Source organism: Malus domestica, chromosome 08 (genome assembly GCF_042453785.1).
Source record: "Malus domestica chromosome 08, GDT2T_hap1".
NCBI classification, from domain to species: domain Eukaryota; kingdom Viridiplantae; phylum Streptophyta; class Magnoliopsida; order Rosales; family Rosaceae; genus Malus; species Malus domestica.
The window spans coordinates 908,675-926,748 of NC_091668.1; the positions used below are offsets into that span (position 1 = coordinate 908,675).

An 18,074-nucleotide genomic window follows, 5' to 3' on the forward strand; every position below is an offset into this window, starting at 1 on the left:
CACTAGTTATGTAATTTGCACAAAGCAATAAAGCTTTTTTTCCAAATTCAATTACTATTTTACTAAGAATTATTTTCAAAAACAAATTAACCAAAACGCTTTTAATCAGTTTAACAACACTTCTAATCGAGCTCTTATCATTTTAGATCCTAACTGATCGACCAACACTTCCAACACTTAAAGGAAGTCCATGAGTACAAACTACTTATATATTAATTAACACATAATCGTATTTCAGTATCACATTAATTTTTCCGTACATAAGTCACTCTCATGAGCTACATAAAATAACTCCATTTCTGTATAAATATATAGGTGGTACATATATACAATAACCCTAATCATCTGAAGATTATATACAGAGAAATATAAATATTTATAAAAAAATTTGATTGAAAATTTGAAACTGAAGACTCTCAATATATTGAATCTAAGCCGTCGATGACATCCAAAGCATTACTCTTTCGCTTAAGCAATTTTTTACACCTTGAACCCAGCTCCCTTGAAGGGGAACTCCCTGTGCTCTTGCTCAAACCCCAAACTCCTCTTCTTTTCCTCTCGGCAATCGAAAACTCCTGACTCTTACTGATCCCGGGAACCCTTTTCATTCTCCCGATCACCTCGTCTAACAGGTTCCGGTCTTCTTCCGAAAGTTGGACTTTTTGGGACTTGGTGTTGTAGGACTTGGTTAGAAACTGCTGCATGTTGGAGTGAATATCCAACCCTTTACGAGTTGGAGACCGCGTATGCAAAGGCTTCACGCCATGATCTCCTTGTCTAACAAGGTTGATCAGATGGTGAAGCCATGCGACTAGTTCGAGGATGTAGAGATCCGTCTTCTGCTTGTCTGCGTGATATAGCGTCTGGAGGCGGATCAGGTTAACCTGTGAGGATCCGTTCTTACCAAACTCAGGACTGTAAAACAGAAAACACGGTCAGAGTTGAACTTAATCGCTTCAATTGAGGTTAGAAAATATCGAGAGAGTGAGAGAGGGGGGCCTTGACTGACCCAGAATTTGCCCATTCTCCAACCCACCCGAAGCCTTGATGTGCTCTGCCACAAATTGCAGAGATTAGTGGAAGTAAGACAGTAACGACAATGCGTAATAATTTCTTTGCGGAGTTCGATTCAAAAGAATGAAAACAAACACGGGCAAAGCATTGACAGCAACTTTCGATTAGCATGCTACAGAACATACTTGGTCGTATTTGTGGAAACTGGAACAAGCCAATGGAGAGTCTTTTCCATTTCTTCCTTGACCTGAGGAACAGAGCGCTGCAGAAACGCAACATAAAAAAAGGAGAAGACGATTGGAATGCTGAAGCTCCAAGGAGAAAACCAAAATCTAATGAGGAATCTACAATATAAAACAATGGACAAATGTGTGTTAAATGCATTGTGATACCTCTTCCTTGGCATCAAGAGTCTGCAATCGGGATCGTAAAGCTTGTTTGACTGTAATTGGTAAACCTTGATATAATGTGTCCCGTGTGTTTGGTGGGAGGGAGGTTGGTCGGGACGCCTATTAGGATTAATCATTCATGAGTACATATTATTTTGCAAATGTATACCGAGTATATGAGACACAATATACAGAAACGGAGAATTAAGCTTACAATGTTATCAATTTGGTTGATCATGTTAGCGTAGTGTAGCGCAAGGCCAGCCACCCCTAGTCTTTGAGGATCTTTGCTCTTGTCTGCACTAACCAAAGTCAGACCTGTAATAGAAATCATAATGTACAAGATTAAAAAAGCACATTATAGAGAGTGCGGAAACTGAAACTGCCAGCTATATCGTAAGTAAGTTTGTAATCGACTAAGTGATAACGCAAGCTCAAGTTGTTCATTATGTTTGAGTCATGATGAAGAAAGCTCTTATGAACAATTCCTCGACATCCACTACGGCATATGTATACAGTTATCAATTTTTGCTCTCGGAGTGAGAGACTGCTCCTACCATTATGTCCAAATGCTTCCAAGATTGCTTGATGTGTATAAGTAACAACATCAACAAGTTTCTCGACAATCTGCAAAGAAAAATACAATGTGATAGCAATAAGGGAAGATGAATACTAATGAAATCCTATTGTGCCCCGTCGAAGGCAAATAATGAACTATCGCTGTGCATTGTTTTGAATAATGTTAGCAAATGGTAGGAAAGAATTATGCAATTTGAAAAGTGTTTCACGATGGTACCTGATCCAAATTTTTAGACCAAAGAGATTTCTTTTTCAAGCTTCTTACAAGCTTTCTTTGTTGTTTTACATCACTTAACAACATCATCAGAGTCTCTCCTGAAAATAAAAAGAAAAGAGCATCCATAAATGTCTTTCGATGTTATAAACTAGACTATTCAAATACTCAAAGGATGGTACTCGCTGAAACCCCAAAACAGAAAGCAAACCAAAAACAAAAATCGACGAACCTCTTGGAGGGAGATGCAAGGTTTTTGCTTCCTCTACCTTGCTCCGGTAATCTTGTTCAAATCTGTCCAGTGCATTTAACTCATGGTATAATTCCTACAAATGTAGATAAAATTAGTCTCTTCAAGTTGACTTCAATATATACAAATTGTTGGTTATTATGAATCTCCAACTTACAGAAGTATGCTGAGCAAGAGTGGTCAATTCCTGCATCGTCATGTCTACCTCTGATCGTAGTTGTTCGTACCCTAAATCATCATCTGAATCTAGTCTGAAATTCAAATTCACAGAAGATATTAAAATAGCGGAAATTCATCAATATAATCGCAGCAGCATAATTCTCACAAATCAACCCACCTTGCGAAGTATCGACCCAGGCTATGCCATTGTGGGTCTTTACACAAGTCTCCAAACCTTATCACTTCACGTGCGAAAACATCAAGCTCTTCCCTGCAGGCGAGCATGCAAAAAAAAAAAAAAAATGGTAAGATAGAAAGGCAACGAATAGCTTCAACTAAATTCAACCTATTCTCTACACAACAACCACCTTTTGTCAGAAGCGGCAATGCGTAGCAACTCATTCATATCTTTAGAAACTAAGTTTTGTACAGCTTCCGAATGGAGAACATCTTTCTTTAGAAACTGGACGTTTTCGTCTGATAGAGATTGCAACAAGTTTGCACCTTTGGTGATTGTATTAGCTACTTCAAACGACAATATTGAGATCCTACTGCCTCTAGACACCCCGCCAGTAAGAAATCCGCTATTGACAGTCAAATTCGACATGCTACTGCCGAGCGTATCCAAAACATCTACTGCCCTCTCCAGGCCAACAATGCCAGCCTTTCCTATGAACGAGTTCTTCGGGGTAACCTACCATAGAAAACACAACACTAAAGCAATAATGCCACAAATATAAGAGTTTTTTCAAGAGTGCTTCTACTGAAGTGGCTAAAAGTGTTATCTGACAAACAACAGCTCTTATCACTACATTTGACATCAAAACTTAAAAGCATACATGGGTCGTAAGAAGCGGCTTATGGAGAAGCATTGAGAAAGTACTTCCAAGTGTTTTTCCGGGAAGTACTTGGGTTCTTAATAAAAATCTCGACATGATTATACCAAAATCACTTCTAGCAGAAGTGCTTCCAACATTTTCCAAGTTCAAAACAAAAAATACATCGACCAGTATTTCCCTAAACCATTCCAGTACAAAACTAAAGCAATCGATACCTTGCTAGTAGCAGTCCTAGCCGGAGTTGAGGGCTTCAATTCGCGGGAAACTGAAGACTGCAGCTCGCCGGAATCAAACCTGTTCGGTGTTTTCCGCGGAGCAATTCCTTCGGAAAACGAAGGACTAGAATTCTCCTTGTTCTTGCCGATGCTCCTCACCGACTTGAGTTTCCCGGAAAATCCAGCACTTTTCCCTCCGCCGTGATCGGGATTTTCCTCACCAGACACCCCGCCCGAGCACACCCCACCCATCGTTTGCCCCAATTCAAAAAATCCACAAGAGCTTTCCAATTACACCTGCATAAGCAAACAAAACTCGGTTCACAACCTCTGATTTCCTTCTTACTTTTTCTCGGCAACCAAACACATACACAAATAAAAACATGAAGCAACCAACGAACATACCTATTTGCAGAGATGATCCTTGAGAACCCAGTAATTTTCTCAGCAACCAAACACCGTTTATCAATCAAGAAAACAAATGCAGAGAGTTGAAAAGGAAAGAGAGTAGAAATTCTAGAGTTTATATGTTTGACTGCAAAACAAAATGGTGATAATTTTCTACGGGACTAAACGCGTGATTAGGAAAACCGGAAATCTCGTGGGAAAATGGGGAATATCTTGACTGGTATGAAATTGCGAGAATTGGATTTGAATTTTGGGAAATCTTTGGATATGAAATGTGGATTAGCAGTTGATATCACGAAAATTTGAATTTTAAAATTTGATATTACGAATGAATGAATGCGTGATTGGGTGGTGGAGGGAAAAATAATACGGAAATGTCAAAGTCCCCGCCTACTTTGTCTGCCTCTTTTTCCTCTTTGTTTTGCCTGACGTGTCATTGCCATCTTTTTCGTTTACCAATTCAGATCCTGTCCTAATCTCGCAACTCAAAGCGACGGATCGAAATATCTGGACTGTTCAAAAGAGAGAGAGCAAAAGCGATTATTTTTTTGTTTAAGTAAGGTAGTTTCACGTGATGGGTTAATGGGAGTCGTAAGATTTAAAATAAGTAGTTTGATTTTTTTTATCGTCGGTTTTAGACTACAAGATTTAGAGAGGATTTTAATTCATCATTTACCTTTTTTACCTTATGATTGTATTTTTTTTTTTTAATCAATGAAGGGATATTAGAAAGAAAGGAAATTCATAGTTGGAAAAGGAATTGGTTTCATGTTCTCCAATTCCTTACTTCCCTCAATAGTGTCAAGTAAATGTGTCAAAATCGAAAAAAATTAGACTTGAAAATGTCATAAAAACTCGTGTAGAGGTGGAAGAACACAAAACTGGGAAGACATTTCTCACAAAAACAATGATTTCTTGTATTTTGGTTCTACGTAACTCTATGTAGTCAGTGGCGGATCCATGATTTGAACTTTGGAGGTTCCAGTGTTAAACGTTCAAGTTTTTGAGATAGAAACAGGACTCGAAGTGTGCAAAAAAAAAAAATCAGTTTATTTACTGAGGCATTTCATGGAATACTTGGTGGGCTTGTTATTGTTAGCCAAACTACGTTGCGCACATATCATCATATATCAACACATATCGAAGCAATCTGATGAGTGATATCGATAAAATTTGTTGAGTATTGTCGACATAACCCATCAAGATATACTTAGTAGACATTACATCAAACACTTGGTGGCAGAAAAATGTACACATACCAAACATTCAAAAAGTCATCAGATAGTCTTCATATCTACATTTCCCAAACTTTGAATGGTTCCAAAAACCACCTCGATTCCAAAGTACATCCTCCCCTGTATGCAATCTCATGTGAATAATAATAAAGTCAAGCAACACTGCCGACTATCTCACCTTGTGCAATGAACCACACCAGATGAGTATCGAGATAGTTTAAAAAAATCACACATTGAAACTTTTGAATTATGTTGTGTGGATGTCTTTACTGTAAAAACGTTGGGTTGTTAAAACAAATATATGAAATATGAGAATTTCTTGAACCAGAACCACTGTGGTGTTCAAGTCAATCTTTGATTTGTCAACGATTTGATGATTAACAAGGATTTAATTACTCCAAGTGCATGAAACATTCGGGCAGAGGAAAAGATTTTTTTAAGATGCTTGTGGCAACATTGGACAACAAGTCGGTTTCCAAGCTTGAAGTTTGAACCACGATTTCGACATGTTCCTTTCGGCTTCTTGTTTTTGGCCACGTTGTATCGAACTATTACTTACGTTGAGTTTACTTCTCCATCCAACAGGATCTTTTCCGGATCCTCTTTGTGAGGATCTGTGAATCGTGTTCGTTAATCGTACATTATGCGATCCGTTTTCATCAGATATTGTTTGTGTTCAATTTTAAATAAAATTAAAATGATTTATGACCACATAATGTATGATAAACAGACACAATTTACGAATCCCCATAATCCTCGATTCCATGATGTATTTTAACTTTAAACAACTGGGTTATCGACATTTCTCGCAATTTGATTGGTTCTCCATGTATATTTGTCATTATGAGGTTGAGCTTCGTTCTAGAATCTAGAGTCCTCGACCCATGGGCCATCCTACTCACCATGAATAGATAGCAACTCGGACAACTTCTGATCTTTCTAGAGGTTTATTTGGTACTGCTTTTTTTATTAACGCAACAATAACGTCATCAATATGAGAATATCATTGATTACTAGCTCTTATGATTCGAATGCACGTCAAGTTACGTTTTGGCATCTCCCATTAGAGATGGTCTAAGCAAATCTACAAGACTAAAAACATTTGTCAAACGATTAAAGCTAACGGTTCTTCCAACCCAAAAAACATAAAAACAAACAAACCGTAATGAAGCTTTAGGAACATCTTTAGATCCAGACCGTTGAGATTTGACAAGTATTATTATCATTCGTCAAACGGCAAACAAGTTAGATATTTGGACCCTATGAGCCCAACCGGGTCAACCACATCAGGCCAAGCCCATCAACAGCTTCATCGACCACCAGTGTAGTATCTTCTAGTCAAGTTTGTTACATTTCATCTTTTCTCTCTCTCTCTCTCTCTCTCTAGTTAGTATCTTCTAGTCAAGTTTGTTACATTTCTTTTTTTTTTCCCTCTCTCTCTCTAGTGTAGTATCTTCTAGTCAAGTTTGTTCCATTTCATCTCTTTTTTTTTCCCTCTCTCTCTCTAGTGTAGTACCTTCTAGTCAAGTTTGTTACATTTCATCTTTTTTTTTTTCCTCTCTCTCTCTCTCTATATGGTGTAGTATCTTCTAGTCAAGTTTGTTACATTTCATCTTCTTTTTTTCCTCTCTCTCTCTCTCTCTCAAGCTTGTTTGAAATTATTTTTACAATAATAAGTGAACCCTTTTTAATTATGTTTTGTAAAAAATATTAAAAATTGGAAAATTTTATTTGGATCTCGTTATCTTATCTTTACACCAAACTAACAAGTTTTATCCAACTTCCTTCCAATTTTACCCTTAAATAAATAAGAATGAGAAAATAAAAGAAAATAAACATTGGTGTTTTTATCTATACGCCTCATAACTCCAAAACTAACACACCAGTGCACTCCTCCATTATTTCCGACAAAACTTACCCTAATAATAGTAAAATATTCTCTCGATTTCATCAACTGGTCAGCTTGCTACAAACCCTTGTTAGCCCTCATTTATAATTTAAGCGTAGGTTTTTAGCATATATGTTTGTTTGAACCATGATCTAAAATATCCATAATATCCCTATATTTCCATCGAAATTTCCGTGTTTTTGGACTACAAATATTTTTTTGGGCTACCGATATTTCCGATATCATCAATATTTTAGACCTTGCTAAGTCACTCATGTATCTTACCATGCAATGTATAAAGTGTAAAATATTGTACTAATTCATTATATATAAATGATTATGGTGTGTTTAAACTTCTTTCATTAATTACTACATATTTTCTACACTCACAATGTTTGCCAGCTCGCTATATAATCAACTTAAATCAGTTATATCTATCATGCAATGCATTTCCTTCCAATTTTTTGTGATAAACTAATAGATAATTGACTAAATAAACATCCTACAAAGTTTCAATAAAAATTTCCAAGTTTTTCTTACAATTTCTGTGGTTTTTATTCAATTTTTATTGATATCGATAATATCCTGATATTTCCATCGAAATTTCCGTGTTTTTGGACTACCGATATTTCTGATATCATCAATATTTTATACCTTGGTTTGACCCATTATCTAGGAGTTGGCTACTTGCATAAATTATTAAAACTAACAAGTCAGCTTGCTAGCTATCGCTTCTAAATAGACACTGACATGGAAGCTTTTTCCTTATATTGCAGGAATTTGTTTTATCCACTAAAATTATAATTAAGGGCCGCTAAGGCTTTTCATGCAACAAGGGTTCCCAGCAAGCTTTACTTGTATCAGAACTCAGAAGAATATTTTGTTGTCATTTCGATCACTCTAGAACTAAACATTAAAATACTTAACAGAGAGCTTGAAATACACATTCACTAACCATTGTACATCACATTTATGTACTCTTGAAGATCCCTCCACTGCCGAGTTGTCTTTGAGGGGTCGGGGATGCTTAACGGGGATCCTCATACATGGTGAATAATCAAATTCTAACTGAAATGAAATCTTTAGGATAAGTCAATGCATTGTAGGAGGACTCAATGAAAGGACATGAATTCAAATCCTGAATTTTCGAATTAAAAGAGATATTGAGAGACATCGAGAATGCACAATTTGTAAGGACAGTGGCTTCTTAATCGTAAAGTATTTGCACAAATAGTGATATTAAATGAGAGGTGTCTTACACTTTGATAGGAGGAATAGTAGTTTGATCAGGGCTTTCAAATCAAAGTCATATAGATACGTGGGAAGAAGGCTTGCTGCGGAGACATGGATTGCTACAAAAGAGATGACAGATCATTCTCCACCACTGTACTTCTTCTAACCCTCATGCCCAGGGGAAAATATCCAAATCCAAATTACAAAGCATATATAATAATCAATACATACCTCATTATCTAAACATTATACGTAGAATATAAGAAGAATTACAAGAAAGTGTTCAACTTACAAACCGTTGTATCATAGCACGTATAAATTCTAATGAAGCATACAAAGTAAATAATACAAACCATTATTTCATAGCATATATACCATTATTTCATAGCATATATAGTATAGGGGGTACGGAAATTCTCCTCAATACTCGTTCCGTAGTCTATTTTGTGGATCTTGGAAATTCTCCTCAATACTTGTTCCGTAGTCTATTTTGTGGATCTTTGGTTGTTTTTTTTTTTTTCCTTCTTTGAGATATGAGAGAAATGGTTGGTTTAGTGATTTCAAATTGGAAGCGTTGGCTAAAGGGTTGATTTTGTTCAAGAAGTGGAGGGATGAGGATTTATCTAAGAATTTTAGTGAAGAAGATGCTTTTAGATTAGTTGGAATCTCTTTTAATCATGCATGAGAGAATTATTAAAGGTTTGAATCATGCATGAGAGAATTATTAAAGGTTTGAGGTAATGACAACCAGTAATAAGTTATATGACCTATGCAGAATAAATGTTCTAACTCCTCAATACTAATGACAAATTTAAGGTAATGACAGCCAGTAATAAGTTTAGTTGGAATCTTTCTTCATCATGCATGCCAGATTTATTATTGGAAATTCTAACTACTTGATACTTTATTATTGGAAATTCTAACTACTCGATACTCTTTGAGTTCCCTAGTCTATTTTAAGGATCGTGAATGAACTCTTTGTAGAGAATTGTTTTTTTTTTCCTTTCTTTGAAATGGGAGAGAAATGGTTGGTTTAATGATTTCAAATTAGAAGCGTTGGCCAAATGTTTGGTTTTGTGCGATAAGTGGAGGGATGGGAGGCTTAGAAGGCTTTATATAAGAACGTTAGTGAAGAGGTTGCTTTTAATTTAGTTCTTCCACAAACCCAACTAAACTAAATGCAACATCTTCACTTAACATTCTTATATAAAGCCCTCCATCCCTCTACTTCTTGCATAGAGCCAACCTTTTGGCTAAGGCTTCCAATTTAAAATTACTAAACCAAACATTTCTCTCCTATTTCAAACAAAGAAACAAAATAAACAACCATTCAAGATCCACAAAATAAACTGGAGAACTCAAAGAGTATTGAGGAGTTAGAATTTCCAATAATAAATGTCATACATGATGAAGATAGATTAACTTATTACTGGTTGTTATTACCTTCAATCTGTCATTCAAATAGTATTGAGAAGTTAGAAAATTTCTTCTGCATGGTTCATATAGCTTATTATTGACTAAATGCAATCTCTTCACTAACATTTTTATATAAAACCCCCCATCCCCTTCTTGCACAAACCAAGCCAACACTTCCAATTTGAAATCACCAAACCAAACATTTCTCACCCACTAAACCAACCATTTCTAATCCAAGATAAGATAACTGGTCCAAATAAAATTTCTCTTAAAAATATTTCCATAGTTATAAAAATGGCTTTCAAATACTTTCATGTAAAAATAATATCAAATCGATTTTTAACACTTACAGCAACAAAACACTTAAGAATAGAAGTACTTTTTACAGAAACAAGATGAGCATAATTATATGTAAACTCGACTCTAGGCTCATTGATCTTAAACTGGAGATGAATCATCTTCGATTACAATTTACAATCATATGTTTCTTGCGAAGAAGCTACATTAGGGTTCTTGACCAAGAAATTAAAATTTCCCGCAATTCGTTTAAAAAAAATAAAAAATAAGAAGGATAAAGGCACTCAGAATGAAAAGGACTAAAATTATTAGTCATCGATATATGAACCTCATACCACTACTATAATTACTCCTCATCGTGCCTCTTCAATTTACAAAAATAATAAATAAATAAAACTCAAAGATTTCATATTTTAAAAGTACATTAATCTAAATATTAACTTCACAAGCAAAAGCAATGGCGGGTTAAAGTAATTAATTTTAATTTCTCAACGAAATCAAAGCGAAAATGTAAGACGAATTCATACAAAAATTAGAAGAAAAAAAAATTACAGGTTTAGAAACCATCAGAAGCAAGGGATCGTTTCAGCTTCGACACCGAGTCTCAGACGACCGTCGTGAGATGATTAATCCAAATTCATCACCTGATTTCCTACTAATTTTCCACAAATACTAATTAAAGAGAAAAAAGAAAAGAAAAGACAGAATGGGGAAGAAGGGGAGAGAGGCTCTGGAGTTTTCGGTTGGAGAAGCGGAGGCCGCGGCGAGACGATTTAAAGGACGGAGACTGAGACTTTATTAGGGTTTTCATACTTTCGCCTTGCCGGTTTTGCCCTTTTTTTGGATCTGGACTCGCAATTCTGTCCTTACTGGGCTGGTTTAGTATAGGATTATAATGTGGCATGATTCTCGGCCGCACACAAATGAGTGATTGAGATTTAATTAAATCTTATTTGAATAAATTTCAACCACTCATTAGTGTCTTTTAATGCTTAGGTAGATGTCAATGAACTTTTTTATTTTATCTGAACAAACGATATTGTTTACAATAATAAGAGATAATAGCCTTAACTTTATAATGAGCTAGTAATAATGTAGTTCAAATTCGTCTATAGTAAGAATCAAATATAAGGCATTTCACTTACAAGTGAAAATGAATATCACTAAATTGTAATATTAAGTGGCACATTGCACAAAATAATTGTAGCTCAATTTAAGAGTATGTATTAGGCACTTGAGATTCTAAGTTCGATTTTCCCTGATAATTTTATTTTCTATTCACCCAAATGACACTTGTATATATAAAGAAGGGGTTTTTAGCTTAAATGGTATCTAAGATTGTCATAACTCCTCACTTTGATCTCTGAGATTTAAAATTGATATATGTGGTCCCTTAGATTGCCACTGTCAATTATTTTGGTTATTATGTGAAATATTTTCTCTAAATGAAGAAACCACCAATTTAAAAGGAGTTGATTTGACAAAAATACCTTTAATTTAACGAAGATTTATCACAAAAGAACTAAAATGATTGACGGTGGGAAATTTCAGGACCACTTCCATCAACTTTAAATTTTAGAGACCAAAATGAGACTTATGCTAATTTTAAAGACCATTTTTGAATTAAAAAAATTAAAAAATTATACATAACATTTGACCAAGCTCATAAAACCAACGGCTAGATGAAGCCCACTTAGGCCATCTCTAACTGAATGAGGGTCAAATGACTCCCTTTAGCCTTATAACCTTGCAAAAAATTATATTTTAATGAACGATGCTAGACTATATTTTATACCATCTTCAACGAGGGGAGCCAAAAGGCTATAGGCCAAACATAATCATTTGACAAAAAATCATCTCCAACCGAGAGGGCCAAAGGGCCATAGGCCAAACATAATTTATTATTTTAATTAAATTAAACTACCATATTAAAATAATATTTTCGGACATATTTTGAGTACCAGTTGTCACCAAATGAATAAGCCTCCAGATTTCTTATCTTTATATAATCTCAAAAACTTTTTGGATAGGATTTCGAGTAACATGTGTTGTTAACGTGAGTAAATCTTCAGATTTCTTATCTTTATGTAATCTCAATAATTTTTAAGATAGGATTTATAGTGACATGTGTCGCTAAAGTGAGTAACTTTTCAGATTTCTTATCTTTATGTAATTTAAATAATTTTTCGGATAGGATTTCGAGTGCCATGTGTCTAGATGTAATTGGTTGTGCAAAATTTAGATAGGATTTTTATGTACGTGGCACTTTTTATCTTCAGCTTTCAATGGTGTAGGTATTTATAGGAACAAAAAATTAGATTTGTTTTTTTAACTTTGTCCAAAAAAAAAAAAAAAAAATCAAATTCCAACCGTAATCTGCCAACAGCATGATGTTAACTAGCCATTGCTAGCTGGCGTCATGTTGATGCTAGGTAGTTGTTGGCATTAAAATGGGTTGAGCTGTAGGGCTAGCAAAATGTCAAGCTTGATATTATGGCGCTTGAGGGCTGGTTGGAAATGGCCAGCCCGCTAGCCTGATTTGGGGGTTTGGGCCCAATGAAGCCCACAAGTCCTTTGGCCTAGCCCTCGATTAGAGATGGTTTTTGTGTTATTTCAAACAATTTTTAGCTCTATGATCCTTTGGATAGATCGGTTGGAGATGGTCTTACATGACGATTTCTTGGGCCAAAGGCACGAGTTAATAGGAGGCAGATTCTCTGCCCTCACACTTTCTGCCTTCTTGTTTTGTGTGATCACTGTTAAGCCACGTCAATATTTTATATTATCTTTTTATAGAGATAATAAGATAAAAATAAATAGTAATATAAAATATTGACGTGACTTAATCGTGAATCGTGATCACGTAAAGTGGAAGGCATGGAGGCCACGGAAGTGGGAGGGCAGCCTCCGGGTTAATAATGCTGCACTGTACGGCGCCGTTTAGCTCTCCCCTTCTCTATGATTCAGTTCAGGTGATGGATTTCACTTCCACAAAATCCAATTCTCAGTCTCATCGCTCTGCGACCACCATGTCGTCGGAGAGTGTTCCGCCGCTCGTCGCCGCCCAGCTCAACTACCTCCTTACTCACTTCCCTCTCGTCGTCAAGGTAATGCCTCCCAAACCCAACGTCTCCGCTTCATTTCCAATTTTGCAAAAACAAATTGCGGAGAAAATTTAACTCCAAAATTTCATTTCATTTCATTCATCCCCGACGGTAATAGTTTACTGAGGCATTTTCTTGGAATCCAAAACAATCTAGGGTTCGTGGGTTTTCATTTGTTGCATGATCTGCCGATTTCTCTGAGCTGCTGTACACTCTAGGGTTTTGTCAAAAGATTTCTTTAGGACATTTTACATGATCAATTTTGCTTTGCAGATTGAGAACAAGTGGTCTGGCAGCAAGTACTACCCGGGATTTCTCGACCGGTTCACCTTAGTCATTTCCTACTGTCTAGACGTTATCAAATGTGAGTGGATTGTTGTAATAGGTAGTTTCATGTAGTACTGATTGTTTTCGATTGCTAAGAATGTGGGGGGTTTTGATTTGTTGTAGGGGATGTTGTATTTGATTCGGAGTCTCCGTTCTCTGCACCCGATGTTATATTCGGACCGGATGATGAGAAATTTCCGCAGTTTCTTGTATCGCGCGATGAAGGAGAAGGGGACTCAAAGTTTCACATGAAGTGTTTGAGTGATTGGAACAGCAGAGACCCGACACAGCTTATGCTTCTCATTCATGAACTGAGGTGATGGATTTTTCGATTGTACATTTTCTTTGGAGTTTTGTATTTCTTTTGGGAATAATGTAGCTAACCAGTCTCATAATTTTCAATGAAATACTGTTGTTCTATTTTAAAGGGATCAATACATGTCCTACCAGAAGAAGCGTGTTGCAGAAGTTGATGACGACAGGTTGAAGTTTGAAATTAGCACAATTGTTGCTCGAGAGGTAATATTTCAAACAACCATGAGAAATTCAAAAATAAAACTCTTTGTATATTACTAGACGTCTGTTTGCGTGTGAGGGATGAACTAGGAGGAACATTTTCATGAATATCTAATGTAATGAAATATTTCTTAGCTATTAAATCCTTACACTTTGCTTCAGGGCATTGAGATGCAGATGAGTTCCGGAGTTGACAAGGTATTTATGATTGGGTAAAAAACATGTTCAACTTTTGTTATTGGCTCTAATGAAAGATCAGTGTTGAATAGAACTTGGCTGTGTAGCTTCTGATTATAAATGTGGTCCTTATGCCTCTGAATTTTAGTGTAGCCAGAGGAGGTCAAATTTGCAGTTCCTCTATTGGACATGAACATAAATAAGATGGTGCCTGTGTACCCCTGGAGACATCAACAGAAGATATACTTGCAGGTTGAGATTCTCTTTCCCTCTGTCTTCCCCCCCCCCCCCCCCCAGTTTTAATTCTTTTTCCCCCATTTTTTAATTTTCTTCCAGGACATCATATTCAATGATGTGTATTTTGGGCTGTGCAGATTGTATATCCTGTTGAGAAAAAATATGTTTCCACTCCATCAGCTCCTCGCTTGAAACTAGTGTCTACCTCAGAGTTGAAGACTCTATTTTCCATTGATGAAGTCAAACTTCCTCCATGGTTGAATGGAATGTATGTCTAAGTCCTCTGAATTATAAATTCTTAGTCCTTTATACTCTACTATTATTGGTTCGTTATGGGTTTTTTTTTTCTTTCTTACTCTTGAAAGGTGCATGGCTGAATATCTTCCCCATCTTGAAGAATCCCTTGAGAAACAGGTCAGCTGCATTTGAGTTTATATTTTGCACTTTCACGTACAAAATATTTCATATTTGTAAGAATATATTGTCTTGTTACTAAGGTTTTGGAGGCAGTCTCCTTGGTTGATGTTAGAAGGCGCTTTATCGAGGCATTAGCCGTTCAGTTTGGAAGACCAGTGGAAGCTGATTCGGTAGGCATCCTAGGCATGTATTTCTCTGTGCGAAGTTCTTGAAACATTAAGACTAATTGTTCATATCTAATTGGGCAGGTCTTATGCAGAAAGGCAACGTTCCTTGCCGCTTCTGGAGTTTTCACGTTCCTGGTATATATGGTCATCACTGTATCATCTTTGTATGGAATATTCCTTTAAGCTAAAGCATGTGCTGGGTCATTGATTAAGAATTAAGAACTCATTTGATCTATAATATTTTGTTTCTACCTTTCTTATAAGCTTTTTGACTAATCTAGCAGTAATTCACGTGGATTCCGTGTCGTTTATTGCTGTCAATAGCAAGAGTTTTACATTCTATTTTGTTATTGCGCATTATCTGGTGGTACTTTTGTTCTATTTCAGTTGTTTTATGTCTACAGTTGGGTACTACACTCTAGTTAATCTTCCCCTTTCAAGCGACCAAGCTTCTGATCGTTTTGTTTTGTATAGGTTCATGTTTCGGTTTCAACTCAGTTTCCAAAGCAAAGGCCTTCTTTGACGCTTCAAAGTTCACAGGCAAGGATAATTATCCGAATCTATGCATTAATGATTACAGCAAAACTAAACCATATATATGGCTAGTTCATTACGAATATCTGCTGCACACGTGCAGTTTGTTTCGATTATTGTCTTCATATACATGTTTTCTAGTTGAAATGAAACTCTTGATTGACGGGGTTATATTCTCGTAATGATGTAGCATTTCAACCACCAAGGTGTGCCGATCAAGTCACTTCCTCTAACGGAATTTCCTTGGAGCCCTAGATGGGAATTACCTCATATGGCCGAGCGAATTTGGTGAGTTCCTTTGTAAATTCTTATCACACTCATTCACCACTTTTGCATCTGAACAATATCACTGACGGGGATCACTTTTCAGCGACTATTTGACAGACGAGGCTGTGGACTTCAAGAAGCACTGCAACGAGCCTCCACCGCAGCACTAGGGTGTCATAGATCGCCGCGGTTAATGTTCAGTATCATCGTCTCCGTTACCAATCGAATCATGTAAATTTTTGTAATCGCTTTGAACTCTTTTGGTTCTTGGGCATGAGCTTGGATGGGAAAATAGTCACTTGTGTTAGTAACTGAGAAATGGAGCGATGATTACTCTAATCTGGTAATCTTTGCCGTCTCAGATCAAGATCTAGTAAGAGTCCAAATGCTTCAAAATACTAAAATATTTTGTCAGGATCTGAGACGGGTATATTGGAAATGAGGTATTCGCCGATTTACCAGTTTTTCCTGAGCTTTAATTTTAGCTGATTACTCGCCTGAACTTTTATAATTGCCTACTTTTTCCAGTGTTAGATTTTAGAAAATTTCATGCATCTTAGTTACGTGCACGGCACATGGAAATTGACTAAAGATCTGAATCGGGGATGTAATTGAAATTGTTGGATTTGGATCCCAGCACATGGATTTTCAGACTCCACAATTATTTTAATCAATGTAAAAAAATTATTATCATTTGTCGGATTGTCAATGTATATCTTGCGAAAAGATTACATATGGATAGAAAAGGATCCTCGCTGAATCATTTTTCTAGAGATCCTAGGAATTTTGCAATCGTGACCGTTCATTGTACATCGTGAGATCAGTTTTTGTTAGGTACTATTTATATTTAATTTTAAATTTTAAATTTTGAAATGATTTCTGACCACACGATGTATGATGAACGATCGCGAAAAAGAATCCGGCGAGAATCCTTTTTCCATATGGATTATGGAGGACAATGATTGAGCCGTCTGAGCAGTTTCTCTGATCACACAACAAAATAGAGAAATTGGTAGCACTGAAGCGCATGGGTGCAATGGTGCATTAGTGTACCCTCGCTAGTATACGATAATTATTAAATTCTCAAAAGAAATACAAAAAGACAAAAAGATACTAAAATTTCGAGTGTTTTTTTTTTTTTACAATGCGCTATACACTACTCAACTAGACATTTAAATTTAGAGGTGTAGTCGAATGAGGATTTTAAAGGATTTTAAAAGACTTTAGAATCATGGTGTAGTCAACTAGGATTTTTAAAGATTTTTAAAGAATTCATTCAAATACAGGGGTAGTCAATTAAAGGATTTTAAAAGACTTTAGAATCTTGACGTAGTCAACTGAGATTTTAAAGGATTTTTATAGAGTCCATGCAAATCTATAGGTATTCAAAAAATTCATAGATTTTGAAGAATTTCTTTTAATAAGATATTTTGTAAGATTCGAGAAGGGATTATAAACATAACAAAATCCTACCTCCACCCCTAGGATTTCTTTTCAACCCCCTTGCTCTTTCTCTCTCTCTCCATTATGCAACTTGAACTTTCTTTCTCACTCTCCATTTTCTTTCAAACATAGAACCTACCAACCTGATTTCTTTTCACGTTCATCTGTCACCGTCCCAGTTGCAAACTTGATTTTTTTGAATTTTACAATATTTTTTGAAATTTTTATTTTCTTTATTTTGGACTGTGTAATAGTATTTCTTGTAATGCTTTGATGAGAAGTGTTAATAGCTACTAACAGTTCTTGTAATGATTATGCGTTCTATCTGAATGTGTTAAATTTTTACCATGTTAATTGAACTCTTGGAAATTACTACTAAGAATCTTATTGCCAATTCAAGCTTTCTATTATTTTCCGTGTAATCATGTTAGTGTAAGGGTGCAAACATCTTCCAAAGCCTATTTATATTGGTAACTGTACTTAGACTGAATAACACATTATGAACTAATCAATTGTTGAGGAAAAATGGTTAATTTTGAGACATTTGATTTAAGAAGCACTACTTGTTTTGATTAGTTAAAATTATTTTTCGTAAAGAAATCATAATTCAAATGAGAAGGGGAAAGAAAAGACATATTTGATTGGTTTATATTTCCATATCAATATACATATGCTTATATCTTTTTTAGATTGTGCACTGAGAACAAAATTTATGTTGTAAGAGTCAAAAAAGAAATTCATACAAATCT

At 35.7% G+C, this 18,074-nt stretch overlaps 2 protein-coding genes, 1 long non-coding RNA gene and 2 other non-coding genes across 5 annotated transcripts; 1 reads left to right on the forward strand and 4 right to left on the reverse strand.

Annotated features, from left to right (window-relative positions):
* Window positions 1–191: 191 nt before the first annotated feature.
* Window positions 192–4,455, reverse strand: LOC103440249 (protein PSK SIMULATOR 2). The gene is made up of 13 exons (XM_008378914.4): window positions 4,065–4,455; window positions 3,660–3,956; window positions 2,974–3,299; window positions 2,784–2,876; window positions 2,604–2,697; window positions 2,429–2,522; window positions 2,200–2,297; window positions 1,961–2,030; window positions 1,618–1,721; window positions 1,407–1,523; window positions 1,200–1,276; window positions 1,010–1,054; window positions 192–915 (listed from the first exon to the last, which is right to left on the reverse strand). The coding sequence occupies exons 2-13, from the start codon at window positions 3,909–3,911 to the stop codon at window positions 417–419; spliced, it is 1,869 nt and encodes a 622-aa protein (XP_008377136.3). The 5' UTR covers window positions 3,912–3,956; window positions 4,065–4,455; the 3' UTR covers window positions 192–416.
* Window positions 4,456–8,057: 3,602 nt separating this feature from the next.
* On the reverse strand, window positions 8,058–11,004 carry LOC108170527 (uncharacterized). The gene is made up of 2 exons (XR_001786909.3): window positions 8,450–11,004; window positions 8,058–8,258 (listed from the first exon to the last, which is right to left on the reverse strand). It is a non-coding gene; the product is annotated as an uncharacterized lncRNA (long non-coding RNA).
* LOC114826704 (small nucleolar RNA Z162) lies at window positions 10,414–10,502 on the reverse strand. The gene has a single exon (XR_003775760.1). It is a non-coding gene; the product is annotated as a small nucleolar RNA Z162 (small nucleolar RNA).
* LOC114826703 (small nucleolar RNA Z161/Z228) lies at window positions 10,698–10,787 on the reverse strand. The gene has a single exon (XR_003775759.2). It is a non-coding gene; the product is annotated as a small nucleolar RNA Z161/Z228 (small nucleolar RNA).
* Window positions 11,005–12,986: 1,982 nt separating the features above from the next.
* Window positions 12,987–16,346, forward strand: LOC103420862 (uncharacterized). Its single transcript, XM_008358905.4, has 13 exons — window positions 12,987–13,243; window positions 13,514–13,604; window positions 13,691–13,883; window positions 13,996–14,086; window positions 14,246–14,281; window positions 14,414–14,512; window positions 14,635–14,765; window positions 14,863–14,911; window positions 14,995–15,084; window positions 15,163–15,216; window positions 15,556–15,621; window positions 15,806–15,903; window positions 15,986–16,346. Exons 1-13 carry the CDS (start codon window positions 13,055–13,057, stop codon window positions 16,050–16,052), a joined length of 1,254 nt encoding a protein of 417 aa, XP_008357127.3. The 5' UTR covers window positions 12,987–13,054; the 3' UTR covers window positions 16,053–16,346.
* Window positions 16,347–18,074: the final 1,728 nt, after the last annotated feature.